Raw genomic sequence first — 19,399 nt, forward strand, 5'->3', positions numbered from 1 at the left:
CATAATGGAAATCTATGGGAAAATCACAATTTTCGTAACTTTTTCGTGAATAGAATTTTTCTACAATGCAGATTTTAATGAACCTTCTCACATTCGTAAAAAAACATATGCCCTATAATAATTATGGTGAAATAAAATGTGCAGGTCCGTGTGCTTGTTTTTGCGATTTTTGCCCATGATTAAAGTGATCCACACATTTCAAGCTGGTTGTAAGCCATTATTTAAGAAATAATGAATCTGTTCCTATATTTTATCAGTTAATAAAATATGGGCAGGAGTTTGGATGCGTAGTAATTAAATCACGAGTGCGTAGCAAGAGTGATTTAATTACTACGCATCCAAACGACTGCCCATGTTTTATTAATTGATAAAATTATTGGAACAGATTTATTATTTCGATTCTAACAACGCAAATAATTCGCATTTTACAGTACTACATTTTCAGCGTAATACGTCATTCGGGTCATATGCTGTTACAATTTACCCCCTATGGTTAGAAAGTGTTGCATAGCCAATGGAACGTATAGATATTTGTTTCTTTTTTATCAGAATTTGGAGAAGTATTTATAAATTAGTAATCTAACAGCTCGCAAACTAATTATGAACAGAATCATCAAATTTGGCGAGTTGACCCTGTGTTAAGAGTGACGAGCTTAACTTTTATATGATGTCACATCATTATGACGTCATACTTTATGTCATACATTTATGACGTCACCGCTGAATCTTAATTGAGCTAATTGAATTCGCTCGAAGAGATCAGAACGTGTTTTACGGTCCTTCACATAAGTCAGTATGACTTTTATCATATTTATGTTTTTCAAATGCTGTTTTCAACCGTTTGGCCATGAAATAATTCGTATGTAATGGAACTGAAGTAGAATCTCTTATGTCACAATCATAGGGGGTGAAATGTAACAGCCAACCATATTTTATCGTAGATTCATGTATAGGCGATTTCGCTATATGTTTATATAGCAATTGCTGCGGATCGTGTTAGAATTTGAATTATTTAACGTATCAGGTGTTTAAATATCATATTTTAACTTTATAAAGATAGTAACGTTGCCGTTGTAAAAATAAATACTCACGGGTTGCCATTAATTTATAAAATGATTTTCATTTTCGTACGGCTAATCCAGGCTTTATTCTACGTTATCCGGATAAATGACGTTACTCCATCACTTCCGGTTTATCAAATGTGCAGAACTACCTTAAACAAGTTCATGATGTTCGTAAAAGCCTTACTGTAAACTCTGACGTGTTCCAAAGCTACACTGTAAGTATAAGTTAACCAAACAGGTGAAACCATAACAAATCACAACATCTAAAACACAAAAATGTTCTAGTAAAAATCACAAAAAAAAAATAACTTAACAGACCATAAACGCAAGTAGTCCATGCATGAAAGCTAGGGTGGCAATTCCTTTCCGTAATGTGAAGGGGATGGCAGTTTACTATTCATCAGTAATTTTCAATCGTTTTAGAGTAAAGTTGCTTAAACTGCAAAGTAGTGGTTTAGTAAATCTGCGACCGGTATGAGAAGCTAACCTATTCGAAAACACTATCACTAGCAGGAAATAAATATATTATACTGTTACGGGAAATATTGCTAACAAGTTGATAATTACACTATTATATTATATCAAGGAAGGGACTGGTGGAATTTGTTGGCTACACATGTTGATCATTATATCTGCTTCAATAGCTTGGTTCTCTGGCGTTTTCAAATTGTTGTACTTTGGAAAAATTTCGAATTATGAAACTTTTTGAACATCTTATTCATGTACAGGTCCTATATTGTACTAGATTCATTCGGGCTAGTTACAACAGATGAAGTGGCAGAGAAACAGGTGAAGAAAATTTCTTCCTTGAACACTGTCTTTTTTAAGGTTATATCATCTTTATAAACCAGTAACAATAAGAATTTCTATTCTGTTGCAAGTGTACAGAAAAGTCTCAACCTAGCTTATCAGACCTGCGATAAATGTATATATTTCAGTTATATCATCAAAATTAAACCAAGCAAAATAGAAAATAAACTAAGTCGTTAAGCCCAAAAGCTTGCGGAAAATCTTTGTTCCGTTTTTCATCAAGATTTAAAACACACTTAATAGATAGGTCAGCAAATGTAAAATTCTATATTTTTACTTTGATGTTCTGACTAAAGTAGTCTTGAAATCAACGAAACAATTTTAAAACCAAAGTTTGATAGTTGTGTGTCACAAATATACAACAGCAGTATGAGATTACATAAGCTTACACTTAACATGAGCAAAAACATAAAAGGTAGGAGTATATTTCCAGGAAGCACAGCGTACCCAAAACACAGCCATAGAGCCATGCATCGCAAAGCAGGTCCGCAACTAAAAGAAACTGAAACGGAAAGTATTGCAGATGGGTTGCTTAAAGCCCTGCTCTGCAGCTATTAAAATTCTGTTGTGTGTATGCAACCCATGATTACAATAGGTAACAATTAACGTCAACGCGCCACACTTTAGTACGCAAAACCACAGGTATTTTATATAAAATTTTATAAATAAAATATTAGACTCTATTTTGACAGGCGTCAATGTTCATAGTCAGGATTTTCATGCTTTTTCAGTGACAGGTAAGACTGGAACAGGTCTTTAAACAACCCAACAACAATCATATACAAAGTATAAAAATGGGTAAGGGGTAGATAAAAGGCTGGGGTGATGCGGAAAATAGAAAAGGCAAGAATGAATATTCAACCGGAAAACGTCAGACAGCAATAAATTCGGGATACATAAGCAGAATTTAAGACACTTATCATTTGGACAAATTCAGAAACAAGAATTAGTATTGGAACATGTAAAAATCAATCCGACTATGTTGACTTAACGCTTAGAGCGAGCATACAACAGTTAAAACAATATCTGTAATGATAGCAACAAATACTAGTTTCTAATAATCGTTTAGTTATTGTTTACATGTGACGATAATGACCAGAATATGGACTACATGATTACCACTTAAAGGTATATTTTAATTAATCTAGTTGTTGAAGATATACCAATAGCTTACTATTTAACGTATTGTTGTTTTTTTTTTTTTTTTTTTTTTTTTTTTTTTTTTTTTTTTTTTTAATTTTAAGAATCTATTGTAATACGTAACATACAACTGAAAGAATGATACCATGTAACGGCAATAATTTTTACAAATAATACATCGTTACATCGTTCACCTCTGTCTGTCTATTTACTTATTTCTATAAATACAAAAAATATTTAATCAACTTTTTTCAATTCATATAGAACGGTTGTATTTGATGTTACGTAGGTTTTGTTCTATGTACCACGGTTTTCAGAAAATTAAGGCATTTTGTGAAAAGGAAAATGTTTTGAACTTACAAACTTACAAGTTGTTTTCCTCGTTAGTAAAAGTCTTGTCGTTTAAATGTGAAAACTATTTACGTATTTCATTTAACGTTATAGGTGTCATGACGTAACAAACTGACTTCAGTATTTCAGCAGGTAATTAAGCCTATTGCTTACTTTTTTACGGCATTTTGACTGATGAGGAGTTGTTTGATTTGTTCAGATTTTGCATTAGTGGTCTTGAAATTCGGACTTCTTAAATTAGAAGTAGTAAGAAAATGCCCATTATAGCAGTGGCCCTTTTAAATTATTTATTCTTCATTATTTCATTAATTAATTTTTTGATTTTTTTTTCTGGGTTAAGAGCCAAACCGATTGAACCTATGTCAAACGGTGGCTTTTCCAGCTTTTCATGGTGGAGCAAGACCCCAGATGCCCCTCCAGGTATTGTTTCATGCATGGGTTGGTATCTGGATAGAACCGACGGCCTTCGTTAAGCCGGCTTGATAGTTTCCTCACATAAGGAATTCTGCTTCCCAGCAAGGTGTTCCAGTGCTCCAAATCTATTTTACAGTATTTCTTAAAAAATAGGCATGATATTCACAAAAAAATCTTCTGTATTTTTTCTGTATCGAAGGACATATAAAATGTATAGATATCAAACATATTTTGTCGAGCCTGCTTGCGGAAGCGAAAACATAGTCGTCCAAATGGCTGTTCGGTGTATGTGCGTGCGTCGTGCGTCCGTGCGTCCGTCCGTCTGAATTTGTTTGACCGGATCATAACTTTGGCATGCATAGAGCTGTCTTATTCTATATTTGGCACATATGTTTACCTCAGTGAGACGGATTGTTATGCGCAAACCCAAGGTTCCTATCTTAAAGGTCAAGGTCACAGTTGGAGGTTAAATGTCATGCCAGATCTTGTCCGGCCCATAACTTTGACATGCATTTAGGAATCTTGTTAATATTTGGCATGAATGTTTAACTTAATGAGACGGAGTGTCGTGTGCAAACCACAGGTTCCTATCTCAAAGGTCAATGTCACAGTTAGGGGTCAAATGGCGGGCTCGACATGATGCCCGTGGGCATCTAGTTTTTATTAAAGTTTGAACCACATACACATATTAAAGACAAAGGTAGAAATGTCATGTCATTTTTACATAATGCTTTGTAGATGTAATACATTACTACTATAGTTCATTGATATTATTTTGCCTGATAATGAAGCTTCATCAGAGAGTTCTATTATGGCAAGTTAATGTAAAAGCTTTAAATGAAGCTGTCAAACGTTTTCAGGTGTCGTCTTCTACAATAAGATAATATCACCAATGTAATTAGGAATACATCTTAAATATCTAAGAAATCTCAAAGAAGTACTTACTCACTTCTTAAGAAAGTATATCTACAAAGATAAGGTTTAATGAGCTATGAGGGACTACTTCGTTCTTTTAACTGCGTCACTTTTTCGATTGATTGGTGTATTTCTATTATTTCTATCAATTTCGATAAACTAAATTATGTATACGCATAACGTTTTCTAAATTCTAAAAGAAATCTTTTTCTAACAATACTGTCACAATAAGATCACATTGTTAAAATACTTCCATGACTAGATAAGTAATGGCGTTCGTTGCACTCCAGTAGTTAATTTCACTCGGGCGAATCTGTATGTAAAACGAAGTAACAACTGGCAATATACCTTTTTCTACAATATACAGTTGTTTTATAATGATACCAAAGCAAATGAGGTTCTGGTACATCAAGAGAATGAATGGACACCGCCAAATTGTTGACAGATATTGTTTAAAGTTTTAGTAAACCTTACGCCTGATTGCACTACCTGATACAACAAAATTGTTTAAATATGTATCTAAATTTACCGGCTTGTATAATAGTCGAAGGTTCGAGCCCCATGGGGATCGTTCGTCCGGGGGATGTTTGTCATGAGACTCGTTCCGAAATGGCCGGTTCGTGAGCCGCGAGCTAGTTAAATGAATGGTTACCGACTTCTATCCGCCTGGCGCCTGGCATAGTGGTAGGAGTTGGGAGGTAATTGGTACGCACAAGAAAGGTGTCTCATAAGCCAAATTGGCTGGCCCTTTCAGTAGGGGTGACACTATAATAAACAAGACCTTTACCTTTACCTTTTATATTACCAATTTAATCTGAAAAGCAATCACTGCCATATAATTACTTTTGTTAAATTACCGACCGAGCGTTATTTGATCTACTCTTACAGGTTAAGTATGCATTGGGGAGATATTGTGCAAGAACTACTAGCGCTAGTGTGTCTATAAACTCGACTAAAATTATTTCCTGTCTGAAACACATGCAACAGACGCAGAGATAGGATTCTGCATTTCGTTTATGCTAGTAGAAATAGTTAAACATATCCAACATCATGTATATTGTCTAGTTTTTTAATAAGGGAAATGAATACATTAATATTTCCATTAATATTGAATCACTTACTAAGAGCCGATTGTTAGTTTTCATATATTTTCTTTTTACATTTCTATAGATTATGTTCAATGGAATGCACTGAATCTTAACAGGTTTCGATTGACAAAAAGGAAGTCCATTTGCTGGAGTCTGAGACAAGACGACAGCAAACAATTACTGACATATTGTTTTCCTTACAAAATAAATAGGAGGCATAACAGAAACTTCTTGAATTTAATGGTAGTCATAAATCCATTGAAAGATCTTAATTGTTTTATTCTATCTTAAAATTGTACTACAGCCGTTGAAAACATTGTTGATGTATATTTTCAGAAGCTGTACTTTTTCAAAGCAGCAGGCTCATTTTCCGGAAAAAGAATATCAAATATAAACAATTAAGGAAATTCTAAAGGGAAATCAGAGAAAGGTTGTCACACTAAGTGTTTCAAAGAAATATTAACGTTACCATAGACACCACTATGGAGAAATTATAGACACCACTATCGAAACTAACAACGGCAAAATGTGAAAAAGAAACGACGATAGGAAAACCATCAAGGTGTCATAATTAATTTCAAAGCGATGTATTAAAATTTGTTTTAAATAATTGTCAAGGGATGTAACGACCTACTATATCATGGAAATAAATGTACATACATGTATATAGGAAGCTGACTCGTCGTCATTTTGTAACTGAAAGATGAATGCAACTTTTGTTCCACAGCTTTTAGAACACATCTGCTACCTAAGGTTACCATCAGTATCAGTGACCATACCGAAACAGCTTTGTTTTTGCACTGACGTTCTGTAAAACCTGTTTTCTGTAAGATGGATACATAATATATACTCTAACAAAGATGTTTAATTGACTCATTGGTCAATTATGACACCACAGAATTGAGATGATGGCTATCTACAAGCTTTAGTCGATACTAATGACATTTTAAGTGATGAACTTTTGTATATAAAGGAGTACGTAACGACTATTGACATAAACGAAGAGGAGGATTGGACCTTTACAAAAAAGCAACACACAAGCAAGCTTGCCCGTGTAAACTTTGACAGGTTATTATTGCAGTTATTTAAACGGTGGATATAACTATACTCCATGAAATGATGAATGTTGTATGCTAAGGATATAGGGTACCATTAAAAAAGATTAAAAATTCTTGGTCGGAATGGCGAATACTTCTAACACGACGACGACATACAGTGAATATGAAGCTGAGAAACTAATATGGAAAATAGTTCCTCCAATACTTTTGGTTCTTGGAACAGTCGGGAACTGTTTATCTATTCTCGTCTTAACGCGGGGATCTATTCGATCTTCAACAACAGCTTTATTTTTGACGGTCTTAGCGTTCTCTGACCTAGTCGTGTTGTACTCGGGACTTTTACGACAATGGTTAATTCATTTATTTGACACGGACGTGAGGAAAGTAAGCCCATTTGGGTGCAAATTAAACATCTGGTTAGTATATTGTTCCTTGGATTTTTCAGCCTGGATTCTCATCGTTGTTACATTAGAAAGAGTGATTTCGGCATGGCTACCGCACAGGGCGCGAACATTATGTACGACTAAAAGTGCGATATCGTTGCTGATTTCTGTAGGTGTTTTCATTTTAGCGCTTAACGCTCACATGCTTTATGGAATGGTATTCAAAACTTCAACCGACGAAAATAATAACATAGAATATCAAAAATGCGTGGAAATCGATGAAGATTACTCCGGGTTTTTCAATGTCACATGGCCATGGATTGATTTTTGTGCGTTTTGCTTAATTCCATTTACAGTCATTGTCATTGGAAATGCTTTGATACTATTTAAAGTTATAAATAGTCAAAGAAAAGTGAAATCACGTATTGTGCCCACAGCCGGAAGTGGGAACAGACAGCAGACGACATCTAGCCATAGCAGTAAACAGTCTTCTATGACTGCAATGTTATTCACATTAAACATTGTATTTCTGATTAGTACATCACCGATCAGTGTATACAATATTTGCTATCCCTTTTGGACAGCAAACGCAAGTGAACACGACTATGCACAGCTTGCCCTGTGGTGGGCTGTTGTTAATATGTTAATGTATGTAAATAATTCATTAAATTTCATCTTATATTGCCTCAGTGGGTCCAAATTCAGACTCGAAGTTAAACGAATATTTCATTCCTTGAGGCAAAGACTAATTACTGGCAATAGACAAATAACAACACAGTCTAACTACACACGAACGAAAGTTGACCATACTTCTCCCCCGTCGCCAGGGCATTCAGGAAATAAACAGTTTTCTAATTCCAAACACCAGAAAGATGTAAATGGTGTGGAAACTACATCATCAGGTCAAAAACAGAACACAAAATTTTAGACATTGTAACAACAGGCACCTTGAAAATCGTCTATAGTATGTCCTACCATACTTTAAAAAAGGAGAGAGTGGAACTGATATTCTTTCCACTAGTGCATTGATTCTTTATGGCATATGTCCACCAGAAAGAATGGAGAAAGGTCATTACTTTATCATAAACATAATTGAAGTGGAGTTAATACACTGACGGCGTGTTTCAGAAAATGATGCGAATTGTATGTCAGACTGGCGTTAAAATTGTCAAAATCGCAAAAAGAATAAAGAACTCGAAACTGTGTGAAATTGTAATAAAACATGGCAGCTAGGCATGTGGACAAGGATATATATAACTTAGTTAAATATTACTTACATTTTCTTATCAGAAAGTGGAATATTTGAAAGAACGTGCAAAGGAAATCTAAAATAAACTACATTTCTATTTAACTAAGTACATCAAGGTTTATCCTTATCTTATTTCATTGTATGTTGTGTTGTCCTATAAAAAGATTGAACTATTTCATATGTAGTGGTGTTGTTTCTCCGTATTTGGATTCAGTGTTGTTACATTTTCTGGTCCTTTGGGATCATGGAGTCCATTAAATATCTATAAGATAGAATTCCGCTTAAGCCAGTGCCTTTCTCCTTTGAATATTCATCCTTGTTTCATATTCCCCAAACATCCATCCCTTTTATTTACCCCTTACCCCTTCCCGCCCCATTTTCTGTATTTTGATTATAATTAAAATGTCCTTGTTGGATTTTAAAGCCGTCTACAATATTTTTCCGTCACAGCATCTTTTTGTTACAGGCCTACTTTGCGATGCATGGCTCTATGACCGTGTTTGGATTGCTCTGTTCTTTCGGAAATCTACCCTCATCTGTTATCTTTGGCAATAAGTTTGGTAGCAAATATCAGGAATAAATTCAGTATTTCAAAACTTTCATATTAATAAGTTGTTTGTCCTTGACGCCATCCTCGTCAGTGGAAACGGAGTCAGTAGTCATTGGTACTGACAGACATGTGAAAATCAGGTTCAAAGCAGTAATTTAACATTTACATTTATATCTACCAGTGTTTCAGAAGAGAGAAGAAAAGTTTTAAATTAACAAAATCTCACAACGACAACAACAGATTTCTCTCTGGAAATTCAAATCATTATCAAATGTAACGGGGATGGAGGGGAGACCTGCGGAAATATACAAACATAAGAAATACTTATTACTCATAAACCTAAGTGTTGTATGCAAAATTTGGGCCTCGAGTAAAGAGAAAGCACCAAATATCGTACACATAAAGTTTCTAAATCACGATGATATCGTGTGTTTAAATGCAAAATATTATTTACATCAGAGAGATAATCCGTCATAGATCTATTGCAAAGCAATTATTGGATTGACCTGTATTGGACAATAAACAGTGTCGATTGTATTCAGGTCAACTGCCACATTATCAAAGTTTATTATTAACATATTTAATATCTTAAGCGATAATTATTTTATTTTACTGATAAAATAAAGATTCTGCTTTTTTCTAATTTCTATGTAATGAATTTAACGTTACATATATGTATGTAATAATATTATCCGTCTTTATTGTATGAAGACAAGGTAGCTAGCGTTGAGAGGGGTATTTTGTTACAAGAAATTTAAACATCACCAAATCAAAAATAACGGAGAGTTGTTTTGCATGAAAAATGAACAGTACAATTTATAACGCCTTCATATAACAGTATAAAATGCTTGTTAATTTGCCGATAAATGCCTTGCGTTTCGTCTGGCTAGAAAGTTCAACGCCTTTATACTATTAAATACTTCGGCGTTTGTTAATTTCATTGTGTTGAAATTTCACATAACTAGCTTTAACATCGTTTATAGCAGTTTTGAAAATTGACAATTTTTATTTATTTACCAACTGTAGGTCGTTTGAAAGAGACAACTTTTTGAGAATATTTTAAGTACCCAGTAGTACTGAACAGTTCGAGATAGCACAGTAAAATTTACATATCTTTATTTCGTTGTATGCTATTTATGGTCCATGAACATACAATGTACATACAATAATACAAATACATTGAAGACAGGTATTGCAAAAATATTATCTCTATGTTCAAAAACAGTGTATACAATTTTAAACGCTTATATTAGCAAAAAAGTAAATAAATAAACCGGAAAGACTATCATGGTGGACTGTAAAAGTTATCGAATAAACAAAATTCATTTTAACAATGATAGACATGAGTTATAGATTTCTTCCTTTTACAAATGTTTTGTATGTATATGCTGCAAGTTTTCTTATGCATTTTACATATCAGCTGATAGTAGTTCAATAAATTTATAATAATTTGGTCTGACACGATAGTACTTATCTATATATACTTTACGTAACTCGTTGTATAAAGGACATTCCATACAAAAATGATATTCATCTTCCGGCTTATGACAACAAGGACATTTTCTTTCATTATACGGGATGCTCACTGGGATTTTTTTTCACCTACCACATTCTACTGCTAATCGATGTAACGACACTCTTAATTTAGACAAAACAATTCTATATTTTGCTATATTAACAATAGAGAGATATGACTGAAATTCAAAGGAAGCTATATTTCGATAAAAAAAAGTGCCCTACTTGATTCTTGCCAGGCAGTGTTCCAATCTTGATAATATACATCTCATACACGCTGTTTAAATACAGTCGAACTTCGATGGCTCGAACTCGAGGGTCCCGTGGAAATAAGTTCGAGTTTTCCGTTGTTCCAGCCATCCAAATGGCGGCCATTTTGAATTTGGGAATTCGAGGGCATGGTCTGTTACAAACCTTACATCGTAATATATTGTCATATTGTACCTAAATGTGTGTATGATACGATGATAAATAAAAAACGAACGCTGAAATATGCTTTATTATTTATTTTCAAACATGACATAGATACGGGAAAAAAACACAGATAAAACACTAATATAATTATAAACCTTTTTGAATCATAGTCCAGTACAAATATTATCAAATATGTTGCTTTCTAGTAGCCGACTTAGCTATCCCCCCATATCCGGGTCCTTTACTAAGTTGTTCAGCCATGCTAAAGCAGTATGAAAGTTGACGTCTCCCGTTTTTATGCAGAAAAAATAAAGACAGACGTAGTATGTACATTGCTCAATCATTTTAAATAATTTTATCCGTATAAATCAAAGCCCATTAAAGCATTGCAGTGAATGAAAGTCACTTTGTTTAATTTGTTTGTCGTATACCGACGCTAATTACGTAAGCGTGTGAAAATAACGCACGCGCCGGTTAAAGGGGAAGCTTGGCGAATGTCAGGCAGAAGTGTGAAAAACTTTGTAAACACAAGCCATCCCGGCAAAAATTGTCTGTTCGACTGAATAGGTGTAATTATCACTGTAATTAAGCCGATGGGACCACCAAATGAGTTCGAGAGTTCGAATTATCGAAGTTCGAGCGATCCAAGGTAGAACTATATAGAATAAAGAAGGAATAAATTCGGGACCGGGCGAAGAGTTCGAGCGATCCCTGGTGTTCGAAAGATCCGAGTTCAATCCATTGAAGTTCAACTGTAGATTTAACAATATAGTTGGGTTTTCAGCGCCTTATTTAAACCATTCTTCAGTCTTGGTTAAGTCATGCTTCATAAAAACCAAGTCTTGATAATAGAGATTTGACTTTGGTGACCTTTGTGGGCTTATTTGTGTGCGATTTCGAGTTTGATTTAAGTAGATTATGAACTGTTTTTATACCTTGAGTCATCACAGTGGCATAGTTTCAACTAAAATTTAACTATAACAGGTCTTTGTATAAACAATAGGAGCCGACACAATTCTAAAAATGAAACAGCTTAGATTGTTGCTAAAGATGTTGTTCTTTTACCAACAAATGTGAAAAGTATATACTCTATTTCATTGAATCATGTTGATTTAAAACAACATTACGTTCATTTTATTACAATAACTGGAACGTTTTAAAAACTTAAAAATATCCGGAAGCGTGACCCCTTCCAGTAGTTCTTTTCCAGATTCTAAGGCATGTGTCAATAAAAATGACAAATTGATTGCACCACAGTAAGCGCACGTTAAATTTGCTGCTTCTTTCTTAACTCTTTCCATCTACGCTCTGTGATTTTCTGTTAAACCTTAGTGGCTTTTTGGGGTGGTTTTTTGGTGGGGGCGGGGGGGGGGGGGGGGGGGGGGGGGGAGTTGTCAAAAAAGAAAACGTTTTAATTCATATTTAGTTTAGGCTTTTCAATTACTCAACTTCGATAGGTTTCATATAAAAAAATGTCAAATGACAAGATTGTAATTGGAAAGCATCAACGCATACATAAATATCATGATGAACGTAAAACATAAAAATATTGACGGAATATGAGAATATTATCCTGATATGAAATCACGGATTATGTGTAATCTGATATGATCTCTAAGTAAGGATCACAACGATATTGCCACATGCTGAGACTGCATGTAAATGTAGTAAATATTGTTCATATTATAAAATGGGAGAGGAAAATTTAAAAGGATACTATTAAATGTTAATAGTTATACCGGATGTTATATGGTAATGTGTCGAATAATAAGCCAATATAGTAACAATTATCAGTATACATTAAATTACGAAAATAAACCGTGAACTACTTCCGCACTTAATTATCGCTACAAAGATATCTTGTAATGATAAATATTGTTTGACGGAAACGTATCCATAAAAACACATTACCCCGTACAGAAACATATTACTGACAAAAAAGAGTAAAATATCAGAAGAGTGCTTGCCATTATGGCAAATATGTCTAACACAACTACAAGTGTACAGTACAAAGATTACACAAAATACGCGGAATATAAAGCTGGAATACTCATCTGGAAAATAATCCCTCCAATACTGATAATTCTTGGAACCGTCGGCAACGGCTTATCTATTCTAGTCTTAACGCGGAGATCTATTCGTACTTCAACAACAGCTTTATTTTTGACGGTTTTAGCGTTCTCTGACCTGGTCGTGTTGTACTCTGGACTTTTACGACAGTGGTTAATTTATTTGTTTGACATTGACGTCAGAGAAATCAGCCAGTTCGGATGCAAATTGAACATCTGGCTTGTATACAGCTCTTTGGATTTTTCAGCTTGGATTCTTGTTGGTGTTACGTTAGAAAGGGTGGTTTCGGCATGGCTGCCACATAGTGCCCAAACTCTGTGCAGTAGGAGGAGCGCCGCTGGACTGATAATTTCCTTAGGAATTTTTATTTTGGCATTTAACGCTCATCTGCTGTATGGTATGGTATTCAAATATACATTCGACCACAGCGGGCATGCAGAGCTACAAAAATGTGTAGAAGTGAATAATAGATATAAAGATTTTTTCAACGTGACATGGCCTTGGATAGATTTATGTGCATTTTGTCTCATTCCTTTGACAGTTATTGTCATGGGAAATTGGTTTATAGTGTTTAAGTTGATAAACAGTCAAAGGAGGGTACACTCTAGAGTTGTTCCGTCGTCTGCAGTTAATGGAAGAGGACCGACGACAACACCGGGTCCATGCGGGAAACCATCCTCTGCCACTGCAATGCTTTTTACCTTAAACATCGTGTTTTTGTTCAGTACATTACCAATCAGTATATACAACATAGGGTATATCTACTGGACAGAGGGCGCCAACGAGCGCGATCATGCGCAGTTAGATCTATGGTGGGCTATAGTAAATATGTTAATGTATGTAAACAATTCAATTAACTTTTTTCTTTACTGTCTCAGTGGGGCCAAATTTAGGCGAGAAGCTATTCGAATATTCTGTCCATGGAAACAAAATCGAGTCAACGTTATTGGTGCAATTCGATTACCCGCTGATGATCTTTAACATTCAGTTGTTTTTGTATCACTTAGACATAATACTGTCTCTTTGTATTTAAGCTAAAATTAGACCATAAAAAATCCACCGTACGAACACTAAGAAAGCGAAGTCCCTGCAAAGCTATGTCAGGAGGCGTGCAAAATGGAATAATGAATATATGTGCCGATTTTTAGCTCACTTGAGCACGAAGTGCTCAATGTGAGCTTTTCTGATCGCCCTGTGTCCGTCGTCCGTCCGCCCGTCCGTCCGTCCGTCGTCAACAATTTGATTGTTAACACTCTAGAGGTCACAATTTTGGCTTAATCCTAATGAAACTTGGTCAGAATGTTACTCTCAATAAAATCTTGGATGAGTTTGATATTGGGTCATCTGGGATCAAAAACTAGGTCACCAGGTCAAATCAAAGAAAAAGCTTGTTAACACTCTAGAGGTCACAATTTTAGCCTAATCTTAATGAACCTTGTTCAGAATGTTACCCTCAATAAAATGTTGGACGAGTTCGATACTGGGTCATCTGAGGTCAAAACCTAGGTCGCCAGGTCAAATCAAAGGAAAAGATTGTTAACACTCTAGAGGTCACAATTTTGGCCCAATCTTAATGAAACTTAGCCGGATGCCCTCTGTAAAATTTTGGATAAGTTTGATATTGGGTCATCTGGAATTAAAAACTAGGTCACAAGGTCAAATCAAAGAAAAAGCTTGTTAACTCTATAGAGGCCACATTTATGACTGTTTCTTCGAGGCCAATCGTAATGCAATTTGGTCAGAATGTTACCCTCAATAAAATTTTTGACAAGTTTGATATTGGGTCATCTGGGATAAAAAACTAGGTCACCTGGTCAAATCAAAGGAAAGGCTTGTTAACACTGCAGAGGCCACATTTATGACTGTTTCTTCGAGAAACTAGGTCAGAATGTTGATTTAGATGATCTCAAGGTCCAGTTTGAATCTGGGTCATGTAGGATCAAAAACTAGGTCACCAGGTCAAATCAAAGGAAAAGCTTGTTAACACTTTAGAGGCTACATTTATACATCGTAATGAAACTTGATCAGAATGTTAATCTTGATGATCTATAGGTCAAGTTCAAATCTGGGTTAGGTGGAGACAAAAACTAGGTCACTATGTCAAATCAAAGGAGAAGCTTGTTAACACTCTAGAGGTCACAATTTTGACCCAATCTTAATGAAACTTGGTCAGAATGTTGCCCTTTATAAAATCTTGGAAAAGTTTGATATTGGGTTATCTGGAGTCAAAAACTAGGTCACAAGATCAAATCAAAGGAAAAGCTTGATAACTTTAGAGGTCACAATTTCGGCCCAATTTAATGAAACTTGGTCAGAATGTTACACTCAATAATATCTTGGACGAGTTTGATATTGGCTCATCTGGGATCAAAAACTAGGTCACCAGGTCAAATCAAAGGAAAGGCTTGTTAACACTGTAGAGGCCACATTTATGACTGTATCTTCACGAAACTAGGTCAGAATGTTAATTTTGATGATTTCAAGGTCCAGTTTGAATCTGGGTCATGTAGGATCAAAAACTAGGTCACCAGGTCAAATCAAAGGAAAAGCTAGTTAACATTGTAGAGGCCACATTTATGACTATATCTTAATAAAACTTGATTAGAATGTTAACCTTGATGATCTATAGGTCTAGTTCAAATCTGGGTCAGGTGGGGTCAAAAACTAGGTCACTAGGTCAAATCAAAGGAAAAGCTAGTTAATATTCTAGAGGCCACATTTATAATGTATCTTAGTCAGAATGTTAATCTTGATGATTTTTAAGTCAAGTTCGAATCTGGGTCATGTGGAGTCAAAACCAAGGTCAAAGGGTCAAATCAAAGGAAAAGCTAGTTAACACTTCAGAGGCCACATTTATGACCATATCTTAATGAAACTTGGTCAGAATGTTAATCTTGAAGATCTTTAGGTCAATAGGTCAGGTGAGCGATACAGGGCATTCATGGACCTCTTGTTTAGCGCTTCACTTACGGGTTAGTTTAACGCTTTTGTGCCAAATAACTGTTACTTTTTTGAGATCTACGTAGATGTAATAGTAGGAAAGTTTAGATATCTTAAGCTTTAGACATATCAAAGGAGATTTTAAAAATGTTTACGGTATAATGAAACTAAATGATGTATTTACCACAAGAAAGGATCAATTATTGATCCTTATTATTATATAGATATGGACAAAATCTTGACAGAAACAAATAAGAGCAACTGACATTAGAATTCATGACATTTAGTTCAACTTAAACAAAATCGTTCAAAACGAAAATAAAATGGCTGGCAATATACATTGTGATTTTATTAATTCGAACTCCGAAGTTTAAAGATTTTCATATTTCATATTCTTCTTAAAGTAAGGCAAATATTGCGCCCACACTAGTCTTTGTCAAGGTTTTGCTGATTATGTTATGTGCTCTAAGTTCGAACTGACCATGTCAGTAATTGCACTAAACACAGCTCGGACAACTAATGTAACAAGTGTAAACATGCCTCGTATAGTGTTCAGTGAGAAAGCCCCTATTGGTTATAATAGTGTTTACCGGAAAAATAAAACATAACGAAAACCATATGTCTGATTCCTTAGATTACCCAGTAACTTTGTTTTCCAACAAAGGTATTATAGTCTGCTTTACTTTACCCTGCTAAATTTCTAAAATGGACTGGTCTATCATTCAGATTTGGCAGTACCGTTTATTATTTCAAGGGGTGTTCACTGAAAATTTACAGACTGAATTGCGAACAGTCCGTTCAGGCAGATCTTGGTCTGCACTGGTCGCAAAGGCAGAAGCGGCTAAAGGTTAATAAAATGATTTATCAAATCAGTAGCAGACGTAAATATCTAGCACTGTTTACAACAATTTTAATGAATTGTAATACAGAAAAGTAGAATATCACAGATCGCCTTACACGACATAAACGAATTGATTGAGCATGTTCATGAACGGAAGTGGTAATGCAAGCTACTGTCCACGCACTCTAGCCCCGGGATGAGCAAAACTCAACATTTATATATGTCACAAGTACCAGAATATAATTTAGACAGCCGCAGTTGTATTCATATGGCAATGCACATTGAACCTTTAGTGATAATGTGTGCAATTTCATGAAAAGCGGCGTGTGGTCCCCAGTTAAAAAAGTTGTTTCACTCACGATCTTACATATAACTGCACCAGCTAGTTGTTTTTAATATAATTGATAATACCTATTCGAAAATGTCTCTTTTTAACGTTGATTAAGATGTGCGCGAAGTAAATCAAAATTAACTCAGTATCACTGTTCAACTCACAATAACTCAAGCTGCTCAAAGTGGGCTATCACGATTCCTCACCATCCATCGTCTGCCGCAGCAAACGGCATCTCGTCATTTGTTCACATTTTGTTAAAACGAAATCTTCTCTGAAATCGTTGAAACTTTTCTTGAATGTTGAACTATGGTCCTCTTCCGAAGCATGTTAAACAGTTCAACTTGTTTACACATAGGGCTGCCAGAGCTAAAATGAAAACTCTTCAAAAGACATATTCGAAACCGCTGGTCCGATTTTAAAGTAATTACACAGAAGAGTTAATTTATTTTGTTTCGATGGCCCTTTGCGAAGATCGTTCAAATCATTCAGATTCTATAAAACTGTAGACTTTTTTTATTTTATCATTAACACGGAAATTTTTGGAATTGTTTTCATTTGAAAAACATGAGCTAGAAATAAAAGAATATCCAAACAACATCTCCTAAACCAACGACTTAACTTTGAAATACTTTTATATAGAACATCTGCCAACAGTGTTCCTAACAGTCCGATTTGTCAAGAAAAACATGACCACCCGACCTAAATATAACAAAATCGTCTAACACCATATCTCTATCACACAATGATAGAACGCAGTCCAGCTTTCAGTTGATTCATCATTGTGTTTATTATATCTGACATTATTAAGGATAGAATATTCAAATACTTCTTAAAATATTAATCGTTTTGTTTACATGTTTAGGACATTGTTGATATTTACTACTCCAGCAAATTTCATAACGGCGCAATGTTTTATCCATTTAGTTTTGACTTAAATGACGAAGTCTCAGCAGAAATCGATTTGATTGACCTTAATTAGTTTGCTATTGTTTTCGACGAATTTTTTATTAATTAGTCAGAAATGTTAATTACTTTGTTTACTTGGTCAGCATATTGTTGTTGTTTACAACTTTAGCACAATCACATGTTTTGTCTTTTAGATTTGACCTTAATTACTTTGGTGATTGGTTCCACATCTGTTGTTTACAGCTATATGAGTACATAATAGACATTTTGATTGACATGTTTTTTTTGAAATTGCTATGGGTATTTTGAAATACTGGTGAACATGTTAGTGCGATGCATTTCTTGAAAAAGGTATAAATATTCAAATAATGTACCTGTCAGGATACGAGTAATATGACCCAGGGAAGTGCCTACGCCGTTAAGTATCTTGAACAATGAATTGGGTCCAATCACTTAGGTGACTATGTCTTAGACTAGCTGACAAACGAAATAGGATGTCCTTTGTTAAAACGTACAGCTGGTGAGGTCAAATATCTATTATATAGAATTTTCCTCTGGCTACCTTGCCTAAATGATTCATGTACCAATGATTCGTAAATGATTTCTATTAGGAGCAAAATAATTTCAGGGATTAGGCAAATCATTCAATGTTTCAAACTAACAATCTTCAATTAATAATAATAAGCTCAAACTCCTGTAGGCTGGAGAATCTATACTTGACTGGTCTTTTTGTTGAAGTTCCCGTCAGACAATGTCTTTGAATCAACAACATACGAGTCCTATCGCATAGATGCTCGGCCTCTGTTCTCTTAATTGAAGTTATAACTCTATATGAATGCCCTGACACCTGGAATGCTCAGCGCCTATATGCTCTCATATGTAGCATTCAAGAACCATGTATGTATACCCCCGATGCCTTGGCTGTACTTCGCCAATAATGCTGAACCGTCTATAAGCTGGAACTCTCTTACTATTTTAGTAGATTACCAAACTCTGGGTCTCTGTCTCAGCTTTCCGATGCTCAGCCTGTATTTGCTATCGTCTACAGCATTCAACTACCGTTAAGGTAAAACTCCTTTGCGCTGGCCCGATAGCTCGAAACCTTGTTGAAATTCTGCATCTCTTCTTTAGTCTATGAACTTCAAGCGTCATCTTTTTAATAATTTATCCGCCCTGACAGTGTAGTTGCAATAACTTCCTTATCAAGGTACTGGGATAAATTATTAGTTGAATCCTCGATGTGTCTTCTTCTATCGCTGGATAAAGAATGCGCTCTCTGTCATTCATCTACGTATTTATACCTTAGCAGACGTGCTATTTATAGAACTTGTTTCTGATTGGTCCAAATTATACATAG

At 35.0% G+C, this 19,399-nt stretch overlaps 2 protein-coding genes across 2 annotated transcripts; both read left to right on the top strand.

The window, feature by feature from the left end:
* The first annotated feature begins 6,132 nt into the window (after positions 1–6,132).
* LOC123565738 (lysophosphatidic acid receptor 6-like) lies at positions 6,133–9,951 on the top strand. Its single transcript, XM_045359533.2, has one exon. It carries the CDS (start codon positions 6,964–6,966, stop codon positions 8,149–8,151), a length of 1,188 nt encoding a protein of 395 aa, XP_045215468.2. The 5' UTR covers positions 6,133–6,963; the 3' UTR covers positions 8,152–9,951.
* A 2,971-nt stretch (positions 9,952–12,922) lies between these two features.
* Positions 12,923–14,002, top strand: LOC123565339 (probable G-protein coupled receptor 139). Its single transcript, XM_045359206.2, has one exon. The coding sequence runs from the start codon at positions 12,923–12,925 to the stop codon at positions 14,000–14,002; it is 1,080 nt and encodes a 359-aa protein (XP_045215141.2).
* The last annotated feature ends 5,397 nt before the right edge of the window (positions 14,003–19,399 follow it).

The sequence above is a fragment of the Mercenaria mercenaria genome, chromosome 8, assembly GCF_021730395.1.
Source record: "Mercenaria mercenaria strain notata chromosome 8, MADL_Memer_1, whole genome shotgun sequence".
NCBI lineage: Eukaryota > Metazoa > Mollusca > Bivalvia > Venerida > Veneridae > Mercenaria > Mercenaria mercenaria.

What these genes read in the sequence shown, in the direction of transcription:
- LOC123565738 (XM_045359533.2), top strand. Translation starts at nt 6,964, where the DNA reads ATGGCGAATACTTCTAACACGACGACGACATACAGTGAATATGAAGCT.
- LOC123565339 (XM_045359206.2), top strand. Translation starts at nt 12,923, where the DNA reads ATGGCAAATATGTCTAACACAACTACAAGTGTACAGTACAAAGATTAC.